Source organism: Triturus cristatus, chromosome 8 (genome assembly GCF_964204655.1).
Source record: "Triturus cristatus chromosome 8, aTriCri1.1, whole genome shotgun sequence".
Taxonomy (NCBI): domain Eukaryota; kingdom Metazoa; phylum Chordata; class Amphibia; order Caudata; family Salamandridae; genus Triturus; species Triturus cristatus.
Window position 1 is genome coordinate 1,408,258,946 of NC_140591.1, and position 21,984 is coordinate 1,408,280,929.

Consider the following 21,984-nt stretch of genomic DNA (forward strand, 5'->3'; position numbering starts at 1 on the left):
TAAACTCCTAGCTCTCATCGTGGATTTAAAGCACATTCTTGATACCCATAACAAGTGTTTCACCATAAGTAATACCAACTGAAAAATCTGATATTTACTGCTTAGGAAAGATGCAAAAATGTAATACAGGTTACGTTTCTCTCATGGGCAGGATATGGAAATGGGATACTCACAGGTCTCCACAAGGTCTGACTCACATTCGTCAAAGCAGCCCTTCAGTGGAGGATAGCAGCACTTACAAGACTGACTGCCTCATATACATGTTATAAGAAACAAAGCAAGATGGGATTTCACCTTGTATAGACATGGTTGTGCCTCTTATATGTTATACGTGTACAATACCCCTCACTGGTTAAGGATTCAAACTAATGTTTTTCTCAGGGCAGATACAAGCGTCAACTGTTTGTTGCATGCATATTTTTCTTTGGTACGCACATTCATATAAGTTATACCAACCTGGGCACACTACGGGAACACATATGAAATCAGGCTATTCTTTATTTTTCTTGTTTGCCATGAGATAAATATACAGATGGTACAAAAATCCATATCCTACATAAAAATTCAATTTCTAGTGAATATCGCCATATGTGTGCTCATACATGTTCTGTGAAAAACCATAACACATTGTATACATATAGAATAGTATACACATTTTGTTCATATGAACAGTATAGACGTATTTCATTACTATAAATTGAAAATATTGGATTGTGCCTTCTTTTTACACCAGTTCAGATATAACTATATAGTTCATGGAAGGAACAGAAATGGGCTACGTTTCAAACACCTCATGCTAGCCCCCTCTGGGCTCAGGGAAGGAGGCTATGGATGAGGTGTTGGTAACAAAATGCATCCCTTTCTAGCCTTACAGTGTAATTCATCATTTTCTATTCCTGCCAGCCTCTAAATGTGTTATGCAGCTTATTTGAACTCGTCTAAAACTTATTGCTGGCAGTTCTCATCAGGACCGGTGCTTGGTGTGTGCTGCTGTACCTGAAAACCTTAGCGCTGGGGCCTCTGTTTTCTTTAGAACCTATACCAGAACAGACAAGAACTATTTTCATCTACATATTCAACCTACTGCATAGGGAAGTGAGGGGTTCTAAAGCTAGTTAGCCCAGCCAAATACCTCCCAGCACTGGCATGTTAGGTAAGAAGTTTAGCTCTTTATTTGAACTTTCTGATCCTCAGACAGATGTCATGGAAACAAGGATTATAACTTACTCCAGTAGATCTTAACTAGCTGGGGACCAATCAAAATGCAGTTTTATGCTATTGTATAGCTGCCCGGTTTACAAGTCCAATCGATATCAAAAGTGCAGGCACTAACCTATGGAACAAGTACAATGCTAACAGAAAGTTTCATGTACATTTATCTACTGGGAAGGAACAAAAGAGGCCACTGGGCTCAGGAGTAATTCTTACAAAGAATGCCCCCTTGCCACTGTTGGAGGGCTGGACATTGTGATATCAGGAATTCTATTGTGCTTTTCGTTCTTTATATTTCAACTCCACTTTTGAGCCTTAACGAAAGAGTAATGGAAATATTGAATAATAAAACCAAGACACCACATGTCTTTAAATGTCCTTGACATTCAACTAGTGAGTTCACACTAGCCAATGGATAGAAAGTTTCATGGTTGAGAACTTTTTTATTTATGTCAATTACACATACTTGAGCAAAATAACAATCAATGTTGAATATGCTCCTCAAAGGCACAATAAATAACACTATATTTACAATAAATCTGATGTTGTAGATGTGAGCACCATTTTAAAAGGGCTGTCATATGTTATGCTTTCTTGTTTAGATTTTGCATTACTAATTATTATTATTATTAATATGTCATTTAATAATGGTCTAAGTATCGGAGCATGGCACATTACAGATACATTTACAGGTATAATAATACTAAGATCATATCTAGAAGACCAGGTCTATCTGAAATGTAGAAACTAATACAGCAATTTTTCACATTCAATGTGAACTGGCTCATATCTGACCACAGGTATGATTATTTCAATACGCTTAAGACTACTCAATGGATAGAACCAAAACATAGTCAACAAAATCAAAGTGTTGCTGTATATGGTGAGCTGAAATACTAATTGAGCTAAGGCAACAGGGATACACTAAAATGACACAACTAACAGCCTGATCTGTATGAAGATACAGAAGAATTTTCCTTTGTTGAAGTTTTCTCAAACTTTAGGATTTCGATAGCTTTATGAATTCTCAAAGTTTAAAAAAACAAAAAGGTTAAAACGTCTGCTAAAAGGAATTTTGGAGGAGAGAATCTGTGGGATGTGAGAGAATTCAATTCTCTTGCAAAAAGGTTTTTTGTGATGGTAGCAAATTGAGTGCTACCAGTAGTAAGAGCACAACGAGGGCCAGATTTATTGAAGAATTGTGTTGCCATTGCATCACGCAAAGTCAGTGTTACCAAGCCAATCAAGGCCACCTTGAGTGGCCCTATGTTGCTTGGCAAATCTGGAGTAACGCAAGGCAGCGCAAGTTTCTGCCCTGCGCTAATCTTCGCCGGGAAGCATTTACATGCTTTGTGGCACATTTCCAGATTTAATCATTAAGACTGGTAATCCTGGGAAGGCATCAAAATCATACGACTTTACGATAGAGGTGTAGCGAGGAGTAATAGCTTTATTTTGCCTTGTTTCCTCTTTCTAAGTCTGGAGCATTCTGCAGCACACTTACAAAGAGGAAAATGCCTCTAAGGATTGTTTTTGTGCTGGAAGGTGTACACAAAAATAATTCTGCCTACAACTCAGGCACCCTTGCACCATGGTGCAAGAGTGCCTACATTGGTGCTAGGCAGCAGACATGGAGCTAGTGCAGGGAGAGAGCAGGGATGCACTATATTTTGATGGATATGGCTCATTACTGCCCTCTCAATTTGACTCCGCGCAGAAAGTTGATTTGCAGCATTTCACTGCATCAAATAATGATAAATCTTGGCCCTAGACTGTGCAGTCAAAGGTCCTGTCTTATAGAAAATCTCTATAATAAACTATGAACAATTATTATTCTTGTAATCAACCACATTTCACAAAAACCTAACATAAATATAAAACCACTCCATGAATAAAAAAGATGCAAGGTGTGCCTCAACCCCAGGTTTTAACAAAGAGCCTTCTGGGCCTCGAGAGAGTAGAATATTAAACAATTATCAAAAATCCAAACAAATTATTGCCACTTTGGTCAACACTGATGACTTTTTTTTATAAACCAGATAAAATACCTTCAACCTAAACACAAAAAAAACTAATTACGTCAGCTTACAGAGATGCTAAATATACATTACTTATGTATCCCAGCCGTGTCAACAGAATCGTTTTTTTATAACTTAATCTGTATATATTTTTCAAAAAATATTTTTATACAAAATAATCACTTTTTAAAAACTGTAAAAGCAGCAAGAGATGAAAGCAAAGAGTCTCATAATTTTGAGCCCGGTAGACATGAAAGTACCGGATTAGGGATTTGTCCAAACTCAACTGAATGGTCAGTCACAAGTGTTCGCACAATTTTTGGTCCTGGTGATTTGAATGGATTCTCAAGTATCGGGTTAATCTGTGTTGTTTCCAGCACTGCATGGTCCTACGCCACTTCCTCCAAGGTTCCTGCAGCAGCTTGCACAGTGAATGCTGCAACAGAAATCTGCTGCCTTACTTCTTCCCAGGCTTTGGACTGATCAGCTTTGTTCACAATATCAAACATGGCGTCGTAGATTCCAGGGAACGACTCTCCTGCATACTTATTGTGACTACTGGGTGCGAAAATGATGTGCCTGTACATGCAAAAAAGAAAGCATAAACAGAAGTGTTACAGCTGCATAATTAGGATTAGGATTTTGACAACAATTTCCAATAATTTTCAATTATCATGTTAGCTTTAGTAGACGTTTAAGCTCTTTGGATTTATATTCTAAGTACCTTTTCCACAGTATAATGTTTTAAAAGCGTATTAACTCCAATTAACTAACTCAAATGACATTCAAACATATGCACAGAGGACAGTGGCTGAAAACTGTCAGCCCTCAATCCAAAATATTGCAATTATGCATAATAACCAAAACAGCAGTCTCAATTTTCATACTGCACATACTTTACTATTTAAGGCCCTATTCCCATGCGGTTAGTAAATCATTCCGACCGAACCGGTTTGGGAATGGTTTCCGACTGACTCGGGAGAGTATGACCGACCGAGTACGATGCATCCAGATGCTTACAGATACGATTTGGTTGGACTTCCATTGACTTCAATTGGAGCCTATGTTCCAGAAGAATGCATAGGCTCCCATTGAAGAAAGGGGTGGCTGGGAAAACTCAGGCACAATGTAGAGGGCACCCTCTGGGGCCTGCCACACTGTGCATGGCTGGTAAGTGGGGACCCATGGGTACCACCACGGGCCCGATTGGGAAGGCTCTTGATGCAGAGGGGCCCGCTGTGGGCCCCCAAAGCCTACTTCCGGCTGCTGATTCGAGTCGGACACCACGATTCGGAAAGGCTGTCTGAATCCTGCATCGTACTCAATTGTTCGGAAACACGGCCCGTAGAGACGTACGATTCTGCTCCGTATGGCTCGGTCATTCCAACTGCTATCAGGTTCGGATTGGGATATTCCGAACGCCTAACTCATATCGTACTCGGTTGGTTGGAAAACTTTCTGATTCTGTCGGAAAGGCACGGTTCCGATCCGAGGCCTTCCTAACCGCATCGGAATCGGGCCCTAAATGTCTTTAACCAAAGTGAGGATATTTTTATTCATGCACTGACAAATCTGCAAAGCCGATCCTTTCAAAGGAGTTCACTTTTTATGATTGGATATCTATTTGTGTTGCTCTGTAGACCTTTCTAATTCTTTCATTACGTGAGCAAAGTCCCATGTTAGTCCCAATTGTTGGGGGAAGTATATCACTGGATTCCTCAAAACTGATATATGCCATGTGTCTTGAGTTATCAGCACTGACAGCATATGCTGGGTGGCATTACTTGTCTTTTTGGTCTTGCTGAAACGGTACATGTAATGATAATGATTTAAGTGGATTTTAGCCTAAAGAGACCATGGAAAGAATTTTTTCAAGCTAAATCTGAATTTTTGTTGTTTTTTACAGATGGAGTTCAACTGAGATACTAAAGGGAACGCATCACTCATACTTTGTCTGCATTATTCCTTGCACCACTGGAAAATAAAGACCTAAAGTTCTATGCACAAGAATTCTATTTGATGTGATAATGGTTGATGATGGCGTATGAAATACCTCTAATTGTTTTTCCAGTGTTTTGCAATTTGTTTGTAGCTGGGGAACACAGAACATGGGGATTCGACCCCAAAGATACCCCATAAATATGAAATAAGAGGGCATGATGAATTGTAAGGGTAAACGCCATTTTTGGTGCTGTATTAGGTGGTGGAGACCTAGGGGTTTATATCTCTTCATTGTCCATGGCTTTTGTCCAGAATAAGTGATTAAGTGATATAGTCCTGCTTTACGGTTTTGCCTGGTGTACCTATCTGCTGTTGGCCACTGATGGTCATATTAATTGATTTTTTACATTCTTACAGTTGCCCTTCTGGGTGTGGGGTGGAGGCTTAAGGGTTTGGGGTGGGGAAACGTTTCATGTCAGATGATGTGCTTTTTTGTGCATTGTCTAACCTGCATGTGGCTGATCGTGTTGAGGGTGTACTGCAACAAATAACAAATTCATGGCAAGGAATATTCTAATGAATCTCAGCTAGTGGTGATTTCACAGCGACACATTCCAGTCCATTGTTTTGTGCAAACTGTGCCATCCCAGACAGGGACCACCCTTATGCAGACCAGCCTTATCCTTGCTCCAGAAAGAACAGTCCAGCACGATCTGCCAGGCTAGGTCACACCAAAAGGGAAAATAAGCATCCCGGGGTCAGTTTTGTCTTACTAAGGTGTCTTACTCAGTGAGGTATAGCTTCATACCTGTGGTGCAGTGAGCCAGGGACACACAAATGGGCTCACCCATTGCACTTAGGGCATCTACTGGAACCAGCAGTTATAGGAAGGAATGTGTGAATTAATCTCACCCACTGGCAATCACTCGGGCCACACCAGGGTACAGAGCCACGTTCCCTTTATTCTCTATACCTCCTTCCTTGTCACATGCTTATAGGTCATTTAGACAAATAATAAGTGTATGTGCGTGTTTGTGTGATGGGCGATTAAGGCATGCTTATACCCTTTTTAAAAGCCTTCTGCAGGAAGTATTAGGGATACAACATAAATCTCTTTGCTGATTGTATTCTAAATGTTCTACAATTGTTTGGGGTCTTGTAGTAGTCTGTGGGTCACTGATATTATTTTTAGTTCTTTTTGGTAGTCTCCCGGTTGCTGTTTTCTCACCATTGCTGCTTTAGGAGTTTGTGAACGCCTGTGGGAAACAGATTTTAGTCTTGGCTTTAATGGATTTTTCACAGTCTCATATTAGGGGTGTATAGCTAAACTCAGATTTCTTGCCTAAAGCAGGGGAATTTTGTGCAATTTTAATCCAGATGTTTGGTGGAAAGAATCTCAACTGAAGGCACCCATTTTCTCTTTGTCCTACCCGTCTTCCTTCTTGCCATGTGCTAGCGTGCCATTTTGTCAACCACCTAGTGTGTACATGCCACAAAATATTTTTTCAGAATGTTGTTTTGCCATCCCATTATCTCTGTTGCTGTCCTGGAAGCCTCCAGGGGAATTGTCCGGCCCCTTATTTTACACTTATTTTCAAAAATTACTCCACTCCATTTTACTCTGGTGGTGTGTGTGATGCCTTATGCTCTTTGTAGTGCGTTGTGTGCAAGTCTATCTGATGCTGTTCTTGGGGCCACATGGGCCCCAACTGATCCCTATATATTATTACTGATTTTTTCCCCATGCCCTCTCCCAAATTTCTTGTATATATTAATCTGCTGGCCGTGGTATTTTGTGTTGCGTGGATGCCACGTTTTTATTTTTGCAGAATTCTGTATCATTTTCTAAGTCCTCCTGTTGCTCTTTCAATGTCTATGCGGCAGGCCCTTCCTGTTCTTGTACTACAGGAAGGACATTTATTTGTCCATGCCCACAAGATTCAATTAGGTTCCTAATTTAATACCAGTTTATTTATTACTGGCCTCTCTGATCTGTTTGCAGTATGCCTCTGTGAATGTGGAGGGAGGTAGGTCAGACTCACTGGTTTCAAACAATCAAACCAGAATTATGAAGACTTCTGTAATATCAGCTTTTCAAGAAGGGTTTGTAGCTGGTGAATAAACATTTTATAGTTGTTGGTTATTGCACAACCAAGTACAATAGCCAAGTCTGAGAGTCTTCCCAACTATTTCTTCATGCCTGCAGGTAGGCGATACATAACTCAGAGGCAGTCTAGTCATTCTCCCTCCATTTCCTGACTCCAAATATCTCCGGTAACCAAGAAGAACTGAAGATGGCACTGAAGAGATCAGTGTCTGCCAAGAGTGTGGCCTATGATAAATCTGACACCTATGCAAAGAGCACCAACACTGTACAGTGTAGCATCAAAGCCCCTATCTTACTAGCAGAAGTATGCAAAACAGCATACCTGTTACACCCACTTCTGGACTGCGAGATGTTGGAAGTGGTCCTGGATCTCATCTACCATCACCACAATAAATGATTCATCAGGGAAAAGCCCCTTTCCCACAGTGCTGAGCTGACAACAGTTATGACAAAGTGAGGCAGAATTGCTCTAGCAAACAGAACAGAAACCTGATAAGGTAGGAGCTGAACAGGATCATAATTATCTTTAACATCTCCTTTCACAACAAAAAAAACTTCGCCAGGCCCTCATTTAGAAGAGGGTGGCAACAAGTGGACTCCCAAATGCCGCCATTGAAAACACAGCTAGAAACTTAACAGAAGTCAAGCTAGAAGTCATCATAGCGAAGATGATGAACATGTCATTGTTCAAGTACAGAGTGGCTCTGAGGTGGTCTACTTCTATTGATACTGCTACCGTACCACCGACTGCCCCTTCTCATGCAAGCCAATAATGTCAACAGCAACCCCTACCTCAGCCCCAGCCCATCCTAAGTCAACTGATTCCAGCTGTACAACAGGTTCTATATTTGGCATTTAAAACACACCTTATTTGCAGTTAGGAATTACATCACAAGTAGGAAGGAGGAACATTTTTCAGACTGTACACATTGCCTCATTGAAGTGGGTAGTGGGGAGATGGGCAGACATTTTGGCACTAGGGGCCCATTTGAGAAACAAAAATGCAATTAAATGTACAGAGCATCTAAGAAAGATGGATCCAGTATCCGAAGTAGTCCAAGGTGATGATGATGATAATGGCACAGAAGATGGTTGTTAGAGTCGGGGATCTCTGGTTGGCGCAAGGTTGCCCTTGTGTCAAGCAGGAACCCTCTCCTCCACGTCAGGGCGCAGGATAACCCCTCGCGAATGACCCTTGCTCACCCTCTAGGTGCGTGGCGTGAGCAGCCAAGGCGATTCCTCAGGCGTTGTTGGTTAAGCACTTACAATCATACACACAGTAAATACATCAATCCCCCCAGAAACGGACACCAGACTTGGATATATATAAAAATACGATTCTTTATGTAAAAATAAGGTATATATATCTCAACAGACTTATCACAAGACCAATAACGTTGTCGCTAGGCCACCAGGTTATACAGCAGGCAAATGTTCTTGGTTCGTAGTTTCAAATGGATACTTCGTAGTCTCTTTACTCGTAGTTCCAGTACTCACAGAGATCGGTTCCTGCGAACGGGGAAATAAGGCGTTGCGGGCCCCGAGCCCGATACTGGACTTCTTTCGTGATTAGGAGAGTCGGCACAGGTCGGTGCGACTCTCAGCTTGGGAAGTGTTCTTGGGTCCTCAATCAGCAGGTGTGGGCACGTAGGCAGGCGCGGCCAGCGACCCTTTAGCACGGCGGTGCAGGAGGGTCTCCACAGCGGGGGCGGCGCGGCCTGAGAAGTCCGGGGATAGCGAAGCGGGGTCGCAGGGCACGGTTAGTGCAGCTGGGTGACCCGGCGTAGATCACAGTCGTCGGACGGCTTCCGGCAGGAGGGGTGATAGCGCGTTCAGCGCACTCCAATGGCAGGCGGTGACAGGGATGCAGGCGGCCTGGCCCGGGAACAGAGAGCGGCTCCGGACGGAGCGGGGCTCTCACGGGTTGGAGGCAGGCGAGCTTCTGAGTGTCACGGCCCTAGGAGGGGCGATGAGGGGCGCAGTCTCTTTTCCAGCGGGATGCACACACGGCTCGAATTGGAGGACGAGCAAGAAGCACAGAGAACCCACTGTTCCTGGGGTTCAGTTCAGGGGGCAAGCTCAGATCAAGCCCTTGGAGAATGTTCAAGCACAAAGTAGCAAAGTCTTTTCAGTAAGTCTCTTCCTCTCCTCTCTCAGCAAGGCAAGCAGCAGGCCAGCTCCTCCGGCGTCTTCTTCTCCTTCTAGTCGGGCAGAGGTTCTTTGTGGTAAACAGGATTCTGATTTCTTAGGAGCCAGGCTCCTACTTTTATACCATGATTCTTTTGTTCTTTAGCGCCAGGGGGCCTAGGCCTGGCTCAGTCCAGTTCTGGAGCACTTTGTTATGGTGAGTCTGCTCTTTCCTTTCAGCAGCAGGGCAGAGACATCAGCCGCCCCACAGGGGGTGGCGCCGGCTTTGTGGTGGCAGAGCACAGGTCTATTCAAGAGTCAAGGTGTACTCCTCCCACCCATCCAGGTGTAATCTCTCTACCCACCACCTGGCAGCCAACCTGTCTCTGGGGATTCCCCAACCCTGCTCCTTACTGTTGCTGGGCAGAACACACACACATACAGCAGAGGCGGACTGAGATGGTCAGGTCAGTAAACACTAACTTTCTAAAAGTAGTATTTACAAACCCAGGATATTAAAATAGACTTGACTACAAGACGTATTTTATCATCCTGAGTTCAGGCATACTAAACTTGACACTTCTACCATGCTCTCTGAGTCCACTGGGGTCACAGCGTTGGCGTGATCCCGGCAGCCCATTCTGGCCTATGGAGAGCAGGTAGCCTTCAATAGTGAAGAACGGAAATGGCTGTAATTCACTACTAAGACATGCCACACACATCAGGGCATGTCCTACCTTATGCCCACAATGCACCCTGCCCGTGGGCCTACCAGAGGGGTGGCTAATATGTAGATAAGGGAAGGTTTAGGGACTGGCAAGTGGGGGCACTTGCGCAGTCAGCGCGACGGTCCCGGACCGCGCACAGGGTCTGCGGTGGCAGACCCTAGACACATTTTACAAGGCCGCTTCCGTGGGTGGCGCAACCAGCGCTGCAAGCCCACCAGCAGCATTGGCATTCACAAGCCCTGGCACCCCTGGTGCACTTTACTGGGGACTGACAGTGAATCCAATAACCCAATCATGGACATCAATTACAGGTACACCTTACCTAGGGAGCACTTGCACTGCGGCACGGATTAGCCGTGGCGCAGTGCCCTGAGCGGACAACACCAGCAAAACAATCGAGGCACACCATCAAAAAGTGGAAGGGAAACCCACGCCAAGGTGCCAGGTCTAACACGTGTCCCCTCCAGCTGAAATGTGGGGAGAACTACCCTTGCCCAGGGGGTTCCTCGTCACTAAGGCGGAAATACCTGGACAGACCGTCAGCGTTGGCGTGATCTGTACCAGGACGGTGTTCCACCGTAAAGTCCATACCCTGTAGGGAGATGGACCACCTCAACAGCTTCGGGTTTTCACCCCTCATTTGCATCAACCATCTGAGGGGCCTGTGGTCCGTCTGAACCCGGAAGTGAGACCCAAACAAGTAGGGTCTTAGCTTCTTCAGCGCCCAGACCACAGCAAATGCTTCTCGCTCAATTGCACTCCACCTACTTTCCCGTGGAAGTAACCTCCTACTGATGAAAGCTACGGGTTGGTCCCAGCCCTCCTCAGTCATCTGTGAAAGAACAGCCCCCACACCATGCTCTGAAGCGTCTGTCTGGACTAGGAATTCCTTGGAGAAGTCAGGGGCCAAGAGCACGGGCGCCGTGCACATGGCAGTCTTCAGGGTGTCGAAAGCTTTCTGACAGGTGTCAGTCCAAATCACGTTCCTGGGCTGCTTCTTCGAAGTCAGCTCTGTCAAGGGGGCAACGATCGTTCCATAGCCCTTGACAAACCTCCTGTAGTACCCAGTGAGCCCCAGGAAGGCCCTCACTGCGGTCTGCGTCTTGGGGGGTTCCCAAGCCAGGATGGTCTCAATTTTGGGTTGCAAGGGTGCCACCTTGCCACTCCCCACTTGGTGTCCCAAGTACACCACGGAACCCTGCCCGATCTGGCACTTGCTTGCCTTGATCGTGAGGCCTGCTCGGCGCAGCGCCATCAACACTTCCCAGAGGTGGCGCAGGTGTTCAGGCCAGGTGGCACTGAACACTGCGATGTCATCCAGGTAGGCGGCACTGAACGCATCCAGCCCAACCAGTACCTGGTTGACCAACCTCTGAAAGGTGGCAGGGGCATTCTTCATCCCAAATGGCATGACTCGGAACTGGAAGTGCCCATCTGGTGTAGAGAATGCGGACCTCTCTTTGGCCCCATCGGTCAAGGCGATCTGCCAGTACCCAGACGTTAGATCAAACGTACTGAGGAACCGGGCAGCCCCCAGCCGATCAATGAGCTCATCAGCTCTGGGGATGGGGTGCGCGTCAGTCTTCGTGACTGAATTGAGTCCTCTGTAGTCCACACAGAACCGGAGTTCAGGTGTGGCTCCCGGCGCAGCAGCCTTTGGGACCAAGACCACGGGTCTGGACCAAGGACTGCTGGAGGACTCAACCACCCCTAGCGCAAGCATTTTGGAGACCTCCTCCTTAATGCAAGCTCTGACCCTGTCAGTTACCCTGTAAGCCTTGTGCGTCACAGGTAAGCTGTCTCCTGTGTCCACATCATGGACGCACCAATCTGTGACACCAGGGAGAATCGGTCGGAAAATTGTCCCAGCAAGTGGCGGCAGTCTTCCTGTTGTTCGGGCGTCAGGGTGGGTGAGAGGTTAACTCCATCCACTGACCCATCTTTCTCAGAGGCCACTAAGAGGTCAGGAAGAGGCTCGGTCTCCTCTTCCATTCCATCATCAGTGGCCAGCAGCATGCCCACTTCGGTCCTCTCTAAGTGGGGCTTAAGGCGGTTAACATGTAGGACCCTCAAAGGGTTCCTGGGAGTCTGCATGTCCACCAAGTAGGTGATAGGACTTTTGCGCTCCACAACCTCAAATGGACCTGTCCACTTATCCTGAAGTGCACAAGGCTCCACTGGGGCCAAGACCCACACCTTTTGTCCAGGTTGAACCTCTACCAGAGTGGCATTCCGGTCGTACCACCGCTTCATCTCCTCCTGGCTGGCTTCCAGATTTGCCTCAGCAAGTTGCCTGAAACGCCGAGTCTGGTTACGGAAGGCCAGCATGTAACTATATACATTCTGGGGAGGTTTCCTGGGAGATTGCTCCCAGCCTTCCTTCACCAAACTCAGAGGTCCTCTTACCGGGTGACCATACAGAAGCTCAAAGGGGCTGAATCCTAGAGACTTCTGTGGCACCTCTCGGTAAGCGAAGAGCAGGCATGGCAAGAGGACGTCCCACTTACGCCTCATTGGACCGTCCAGGCCCATGATCATGCCTTTGAGGGTTCGGTTGAATCTCTCAACCAACCCATTTCCTTGGGGATGGTAAGGAGTGGTGAACTTGTACGTTACCCCACACTCCTTCCACAGGGATTTCATATATGTGGATATGAAATTGGTCCCCCTGTCGCTCACCACCTCTAGAGGGAATCCCACTCGGGAGAAAATTCCCATCAGTGCCCGTCCCACCACGGGGGCCGTCACTGTCCTCAGAGGGATGGCTTCAGGGTACCGGGTGGCATGGTCCACCAAGACCAGGATGAACCTGTTGCCCAGGGCTGTCTTGGGGTCCAGAGGCCCCACAATGTCAATACCCACTCGTTGGAATGGCGTACCGACCACAGGGAAAGGTTGCAGAGGAGCCTTATGCTTCCCTCCGCTCTTACCACTTGCCTGGCAAGTCTGACAGGTTCTGCAGTAGGAATCTGAATTCTTATGCATTTGGGGCCAGTAAAAGTGGGTGACAAGCCTGTCATAGGTCTTGTCCATCCCCAAATGTCCTGCTAACGGCACATCGTGAGCCAGCCCCAGTAGGAAGGTTCTGAACTTCTGGGGTACCACCAGCACACGGGCTGACCCAGGTTCAGCAGCCTTAGGCTCGGAATACAGGAGGTCACTCTCCCAGTACACGTAGTGTGTTTTGGCCTGAACACCATTGGCCTGGTCTGCAGCCTGTTGCCGCATGCCCACGAGAGAAGGGCATTCTTTCTGCTCCCTGCAGAATTCCTCCCTGGAGGGACCTCCTTCTTGCTGCCAATGGGTCAGCTCAGGCAGATCTCCCAGTTCGGCAATCTGTTCCCCGGTAGGCTCCAGAGCATCCCCCTCAGGGTCTACTTCCTCCTGGGCCGTGGGAACTTCGGGGGCCGGTTTCCCGCGCCTCCTGCGCCTTCTCCCTAAGGCCGGTTCCTGGACCTCTCCCTCAGGCTCCAGGACCCTCTCAACACCCCTACGGGCTGCCATGGACCGGGTGGTCACGCACGCCCAGTCGGGTAGACCCACCATCCTCAGATGCGTGGTCTTCTCCACCTTTTCCCAAGGGGAGCTCTCCAGGTCGTTCCCTAGCAGACAATCTACAGGCATGTCAGTTCTCACAGCGACTTGTAGAGTACCAGAGACCTCCCCCCACTCAAAGGGAACTTGAGCCATTGGACAACGACTCTCTACGTTGTCAGCATTGACAACCCTACAGTAGGCATTGGGTACAATCTGCTCTTGAGACACCAGGTGTTGCCTCACCGAGGTCACGCTGGCTCCCGTATCTCTAAGAGCCTCAACCTTCTTTCCATTGATGGTCACCACTTGCCCATATTTCTTAGTGTTAGAGGGCAGGTAGGTTACAGGGACCATCTCACTGTCTCCTAGCGAGACTAGGGTCATCTGCCCGGGACCCCCATCCTCCTGGACTGCTACTTCCTCCCCAAAGTTAACACTAGCTACTTGCCGGGGTGGAGCACCAGTGGGTGCGGTCTTACCAAACAGGCGACACTTAGGATCAGAGGCAATGTGACCCGGATCACCACACTTATAACAATTGAAGGGCCCCTTTGGAACAGGTCTACCTGTCGGGGCCCCGTTCTGCTGCGGGGGTGGGGGAGGCTGAGAACCCTTCTGCTGGTTCCCTTGGGAATTACTTTGGGGGCCTTTTTGGAACCCCTTCTGTTTACCCTTGTCCCCCCCACTCTTCTGCTGGGGACCCTGCCCACCTTTGGCGGAGTCTCCCACTTGACCCTTGTGGACCCTGGTGCTGAGCCAGCGGTCCGCCTCCTCAGCAAGCTTCCTCGGGTTGGACAGCTTGCTATCAATTAGGTGCTGGCGTAGCTCAGGAAAACATTGACTGGACAAGTGCTCCCATGCAATTAAATCAAGCAGCCCTTGATAATCATTCGCTTTGCTACCCTTCACCCAACCATCCAGCGCTCTGCAGAAAAAGGTCACATATTCCACATACGTACTCTCAGGGATCTTCTTCGTCTCCCTGAACCGCTGTCTATATAGCTCCGGAGTTAACCCATACCTGGTCATTAAAGCTTCCTTCATATGGGGGTATGAGGTTTGGAGATCTAAGGGTAAATCTAACAGTGTGTCACGCCCTTCAGCAAGGAACCTTCCCCACAACCCCGCTCCCCAGTCTTTCTCAGGGACCCGGTGTGAGGACATGGCCACCTCGTAGGCCCTAAACCACTGCCCTATGTCATCCTTTCTGAAATACTCCTTTACTACATCTTTGGGGATGTACACCTTGGACTCTACCTGCGCTGGTGGAGTGCTGCCACCAGAAGGAGCGGTGTCCAAACTTTTCGCCTTCAGCTCCAACTCCTTCAATCTGATATCATGATCCATTTGGCGTTGTTGTGCCTCCAGGGCCAACTTCTGCTTTTCCATTTCCATCTGTCCTGCCAACTTTGCCATCTCCATTGCATGCGCCCTGTCTGCTGCCCTGTCTGCCAGCTCCTCTGGCGACCGGACTCTGCTGGGCTCCTCAAGGTTGTCGGGTGGAACGATGTCCCCCGCATTCCGTGGGTCTCGTGACTCCTTCCAGGCTCTCAGCGCCTTGGCGTACTGGGTTCTCCTCTTGAATCCAGCATGGGGGACTCGGAATTTTACACTGTAGCCTTTCAATTGCTCCATCGAGTAGCCTTCCAGTCTCTCCCAATCCACCTCATCGATTCCAGAAATCACAGAGAGTGCTCTCCCAGCGGAGTGTGAGCCAGGCATGGTTGCAGTAATGGCAGATGTCTCAACAAAGTTCAACAACTACAAACCTGTGGCTGCGTTATTTGGTCTGCTCTCACTATCTGGTGATTAACAATTCACTGTATGCAAATTACAAGTGCAAATCCGAAATCCAAACCGCTGCCAACAATGTTAGAGTCGGGGATCTCTGGTTGGCGCAAGGTTGCCCTTGTGTCAAGCAGGAACCCTCTCCTCCACGTCAGGGCGCAGGATAACCCCTCGCGAATGACCCTTGCTCACCCTCTAGGTGCGTGGCGTGAGCAGCCAAGGCGATTCCTCAGGCGTTGTTGGTTAAGCACTTACAATCATACACACAGTAAATACATCAATCCCCCCAGAAACGGACACCAGACTTGGATATATATAAAAATACGATTCTTTATGTAAAAATAAGGTATATATATCTCAACAGACTTATCACAAGACCAATAACGTTGTCGCTAGGCCACCAGGTTATACAGCAGGCAAATGTTCTTGGTTCGTAGTTTCAAATGGATACTTCGTAGTCTCTTTACTCGTAGTTCCAGTACTCACAGAGATCGGTTCCTGCGAACGGGGAAATAAGGCGTTGCGGGCCCCGAGCCCGATACTGGACTTCTTTCGTGATTAGGAGAGTCGGCACAGGTCGGTGCGACTCTCAGCTTGGGAAGTGTTCTTGGGTCCTCAATCAGCAGGTGTGGGCACGTAGGCAGGCGCGGCCAGCGACCCTTTAGCACGGCGGTGCAGGAGGGTCTCCACAGCGGGGGCGGCGCGGCCTGAGAAGTCCGGGGATAGCGAAGCGGGGTCGCAGGGCACGGTTAGTGCAGCTGGGTGACCCGGCGTAGATCACAGTCGTCGGACGGCTTCCGGCAGGAGGGGTGATAGCGCGTTCAGCGCACTCCAATGGCAGGCGGTGACAGGGATGCAGGCGGCCTGGCCCGGGAACAGAGAGCGGCTCCGGACGGAGCGGGGCTCTCACGGGTTGGAGGCAGGCGAGCTTCTGAGTGTCACGGCCCTAGGAGGGGCGATGAGGGGCGCAGTCTCTTTTCCAGCGGGATGCACACACGGCTCGAATTGGAGGACGAGCAAGAAGCACAGAGAACCCACTGTTCCTGGGGTTCAGTTCAGGGGGCAAGCTCAGATCAAGCCCTTGGAGAATGTTCAAGCACAAAGTAGCAAAGTCTTTTCAGTAAGTCTCTTCCTCTCCTCTCTCAGCAAGGCAAGCAGCAGGCCAGCTCCTCCGGCGTCTTCTTCTCCTTCTAGTCGGGCAGAGGTTCTTTGTGGTAAACAGGATTCTGATTTCTTAGGAGCCAGGCTCCTACTTTTATACCATGATTCTTTTGTTCTTTAGCGCCAGGGGGCCTAGGCCTGGCTCAGTCCAGTTCTGGAGCACTTTGTTATGGTGAGTCTGCTCTTTCCTTTCAGCAGCAGGGCAGAGACATCAGCCGCCCCACAGGGGGTGGCGCCGGCTTTGTGGTGGCAGAGCACAGGTCTATTCAAGAGTCAAGGTGTACTCCTCCCACCCATCCAGGTGTAATCTCTCTACCCACCACCTGGCAGCCAACCTGTCTCTGGGGATTCCCCAACCCTGCTCCTTACTGTTGCTGGGCAGAACACACACACATACAGCAGAGGCGGACTGAGATGGTCAGGTCAGTAAACACTAACTTTCTAAAAGTAGTATTTACAAACCCAGGATATTAAAATAGACTTGACTACAAGACGTATTTTATCATCCTGAGTTCAGGCATACTAAACTTGACACTTCTACCATGCTCTCTGAGTCCACTGGGGTCACAGCGTTGGCGTGATCCCGGCAGCCCATTCTGGCCTATGGAGAGCAGGTAGCCTTCAATAGTGAAGAACGGAAATGGCTGTAATTCACTACTAAGACATGCCACACACATCAGGGCATGTCCTACCTTATGCCCACAATGCACCCTGCCCGTGGGCCTACCAGAGGGGTGGCTAATATGTAGGTAAGGGAAGGTTTAGGGACTGGCAAGTGGGGGCACTTGCACAGTCAGCGCGACAGTCCCGGACCGCGCACAGGGTCTGCGGTGGCAGACCCTAGACACATTTTACAAGTCCGCTTCCGTGGGTGGCGCAACCAGCGCTGCAAGCCCACCAGCAGCATTGGCATTCACAAGCCCTGGCACCCCTGGTGCACTTTACTGGGGACTGACAGTGAATCCAATAACCCAATCATGGACATCAATTACAGGTACACCTTACCTAGGGAGCACTTGCACTGCGGCACGGATTAGCCGTGGCGCAGTGCCCTGAGCGGACAACACCAGCAAAACAATCGAGGCACACCATCAAAAAGTGGAAGGGAAACCCACGCCAAGGTGCCAGGTCTAACAATGGTGGTACATGAGTCCACAGAGGTCATCACAAACATGACAGATATCCCCTCCACCATATTACAAGTGCCATTGGATATAATGTACTTATAATACGGTGTACTGTATATGCATCAAGTTTGTGACAGAGTAGCCTGTCCGCCAAACTCTGGGTCATGTTTAACGGGGTTAATAAAAGGGCATCTACAACCAGTACTGCTTTTTAAGAAGTCTATCACCATGCAGCATAACACATACAGCTATCACGGTCCTATAAGTCAAGTCAAAGTCAAATGGTCTTTATTCGGATAAAAATATCCATAAAAGTACAATTCATCAACACCAAAAGAATATAAATACAGCTTAAAAACAGTGATAAAAACAAGAGCAATTTCAAAATTCTAAGTGCAGGTATAGGCAGAGAAGTACAGGAGGAGCAAATAAAGTGCAAGTATATTCAATGCGTGTAGCATGTAAACATCAACAGTTATATCATTTTTGGCAAGCAACAGTCAAAAACATGTTCTAAATATATTAGTGCAAGTTGTCCACCCAAATTCGAATAAATCAAACTTATCCAGACATATAATCAGGGTCATGAGGAGATGTACAGACTAACAATATCAATAGATGTGCCAGGCATGTGGTAATCTAACGATGGCCATAGGTGAACAAGGACAGCTGATGGATGCAGTCTTATGTAGTAACCATCGTATTCCGCGAGCGTATCGCCGACTGCAAAAATGAGCTTGCTCTGAAAATCATCTCATCGCTTCCTAGCTGTAATATTTCGATATATGCCAGTTTATGGTCAGTGATAGCTTGTGACCTGAAATAGGGGATAAAATACTGTTTTGTGTATCGAATGTAAAAATTACAAAAAAGCAAAAAATGTAAGGTTGTTTGTTTTAAACCATTACCACAGGGACAGGGCAAGTGTTCAAGATTTTTATTAAAACCAAGTGGAAAGCAAAGTGAGTATTTTATGCTCCCATCCCTAAGGCGAAAGAGAATGCTCCTGTTCCATCTACCGATATTTCTTTTCAAATATTCCTGTGGGGAGGTTATGTTATATCCCGGACAGGACAAAATGGAAATATATCTAATTATTGATGGTTTAAGAAACTCTGAGCGTTCTCGATCCCTTCGGAATGAGTCATATAGTAGCTCTCTCACTGTCTTGATATTCGTGCTCTCTGCATTGTGGTGATGGTAGAAGATGTGTTCCAAATCCACACTAGATAAGCTTTCTTTTACAGCATTCAACCATGGTATAGACCTACCCCTATCGCACTTAAGGCAATCACTGATTATTTTCTGTGTTAAGGTTGCTGCCGGGTTTTGCCAAATCTTCAACCAGAAAAGAGCTGGCCGGGATTTGATGAAATCCTCAACATAGTGCAGGTTTAGCTCTTTGTGGCAGATGTAGGTGGGTGAAGATATTTGGGCCCCCAGAACCTTCCTACAAAATCTGTTTTCTTCAGTTTGGATGCCACTGCTATTGGCGTACCCCCACACTTCGGCACCATAGGTTGCGGTTGGTAAGCATTGAGATTTGTAAATTTGTATTAGGGGCAACATAACCTCAGCCCTCTTTGGCTGTTGTAGGCTAATAATTGAATTGACTGCCTTGGCAAGTTTGTTTCTGCCGTATGCTGCGTGTGCCAACCAAGAGCCCGTTTCTGAAAAAATCAAGCCCAAATACGGGAAAGTTCTTGTGCTTTTTAAGATGTTATCACCAGAAACTATGTGATTAATACGGTATTTATTGGGCCCGCAAGACATAATATATGACTTCTTAAAGTTGGTACACAAATCCAAACCAGCCATAAAAGAGACAAATCCCGTAATTAAAGTGCGTAGTGCTTTGGGTGTGCGGCCCATCAAGACCGCATCGTCAGCGTATAAAAGTACTGGGAGTGAGTTGCCGTTGATATTCGGCACATCGCATGAAAGATTAGACAGGGATTTATTTAATTCGTTTATATACAGAATAAAAAGTAGAGGGGCCAAGACACAACCTTGTCTGACCCCTCTGCCAATTAAAATATCCCCGGAGACCTCTCCCTCCTTATTTATCCTAACTCGTGCTTTTAGGTCTCTGTGCAAGTGTGCCAGAAAATTAACTAGTGACTCATCTAATCCATAATTTAAAAGAATATCCCAGAGTTTCGAACGGTTTACGAAATCAAACGCTGACGATAAGTCCATAAAACCCAAATACAGGGGGACTTTTTTAGCGACGGTGTACTTACTTAAGATGAGGTTTAAATTCAAGCATTGTTCAACTGTTCCCACATTGCTTCTGAATCCCAGCTGGCAGGGATGGAGAATGTGATTTTCCTCTGCCCAAAGTCTGATTCTGTTAAAAATCACCCTGCCCAAAATCTTCAGTGTGTTATCTATTAGAGATATGGGGCGGTAACAACTAGGGTTTAATCTGTCGTCTTTTTTAAAGATGGGTACAATAACACTACTTGACCAAGTATCAGGAATTTTGGTATTGGACAAATTGTTGAAGACATTACACAGCAAGGGGGACCAAAAATCTGGTTCAGATTTAATCAAATCAATTGATAGTCCATCAGGACCAGGGGCTTTATTCCCTGCGCTTTGATTAATGGCATCTTCCACTTCGGAGATGGAAATAGCAACCTTGATATCTGTACAGAAAGGATCTGTAGTTGTTACTGGGGCTGTGTATATTTTAGCAAAATGCTCCTCCCATGACTTAGTTGGTATATTACAGTTGATGGGGGTTAAATTGGATCCCATGGACCTCAGAGCTTTTACTTCGCCCCAGAACCCAGTCACATCTTTCAGTGCTGCGGTACGTGCCAGTGAATCCCACCTCTCCTTTAAAATCTCATCTGAGCGTGATTTTGTGGCTTGTTTATAGCTTTTTCTCAAGGCCTTAACCAGTGTCATGTTCCGAGGTTTATCGGCAAGTGCCTTACGCAGGTCCCGGTTGGCCCGTGAACAGGCCCCATCAAACCATCTATAGCTCTTATTGTGTTGTCTAATGGGCTTAGAAATTTCCTGCTTGATGGCAGAACATAGGCCAACAAAAGCCTCAACAATCTCTGTGTCCTGGCAATCGCTGGACAAGCATGTTTCCACAATTGTAGGGTGAGATTTTATAATTCGTTCAAGTAAGATTTTATTGTTAATGCCTTTCCAAATTACTCTGCATTTGTCGGTGGATACGGCCAAATCCCTTGCCCCGATTTCTTTCCTTTTAGTAAATTTATTGACAAATTTGATCGTTGTCAAAATGGGGTTATGGTCACTGTAACAAGTTGATAGGACCTCAGCTTTAACAAGACAATTCTCAAGGGCCGATGATATAAAAACATAATCAATGGTGGAAGAACAGCCACGACCTGTATAGGTGGGCAACTGGTCGGTATCGGGAGATCCACCGGCTTTTGCCATTACATCGGTTAGATCCCTAGAGGATAAATAGTTGAACAGTTCTTCCCCTCTTTTGCATGAAATAGTCGCGTGGGATGGGGCTGTGGTATTCTCCATTCTATTATATAAGTGTGCATTAAAGTCTCCCCCTAAGCAGATGCCGTCCAATTTCCCAAACTTATTGCCTGCTAGCAAATCATCGATAAAATCAAATAAAATGATAAAATTCTTATTCGGGAGTGATTTAAAATCATTATTATAAAAATTTATAAAACATAACGTAATCCCGTTTGAATATATTGTGGCCTGGAGATGACTATCGTTTGTCCATAAGGATTTAGTGGTGCATCCTGCGGTAATCTTTATCCATGTGGATAAGCCCCCGCTGGGTCGACCAGCTTCAGGGATTGGGGCAGTGCTATTAAAACAAACAAAACCCTCAAGTAGCAAGCTGCTGGTGCACCAGGTCTCCTGGAACATTAGAACATCAAAATTGCTGACCATATTAGTCCACTCTACTATGTTCATTTTTGATTTTAGGCCAGCGATGTTCCAACTTAATATTTTTAAATGTTGGGCAAAGGGCATGTGAGTACAATTGGAAGTACTTGAGGAGATACGCTCTACCAAGCTAGCCACTTGAGGGTTCTCGGTGGGACTGGGATTGGACATAGCCCGATTAACTGTTGATACCTCCCTAGGCAGTGATGCAGTGTTTGAAAATTTGCACGAGAGTCAATCCTGACCCTCCAAGTCGGTCAGAACATTGAACCGATTATGTACGGGATAAGTTGGTAAAATAAGGTGATGATTACTTTGAGGTGGTCTGTAGAAGA

The 21,984-nt window shown here is 46.8% G+C and overlaps 1 protein-coding gene across 4 annotated transcripts in view; it reads right to left on the minus strand.

Annotated features, from left to right (window-relative positions):
• Window positions 1-480: 480 nt before the first annotated feature.
• The window catches only part of LOC146805832 (N-acetylated-alpha-linked acidic dipeptidase 2-like), a 768,743-nt gene continuing 747,239 nt past the window's right edge, over window positions 481-21,984 (minus strand). For all 4 annotated transcript variants that reach the window (XM_085623135.1, XM_085623133.1, XM_085623136.1 and 1 more), the window contains one exon: window positions 481-3,809. In XM_085623135.1, the coding sequence (XP_085479261.1) occupies window positions 3,620-3,809 (190 nt within the window). In that variant the 3' untranslated portion in view covers window positions 481-3,619. The remainder of the gene's footprint in view (window positions 3,810-21,984) is intronic.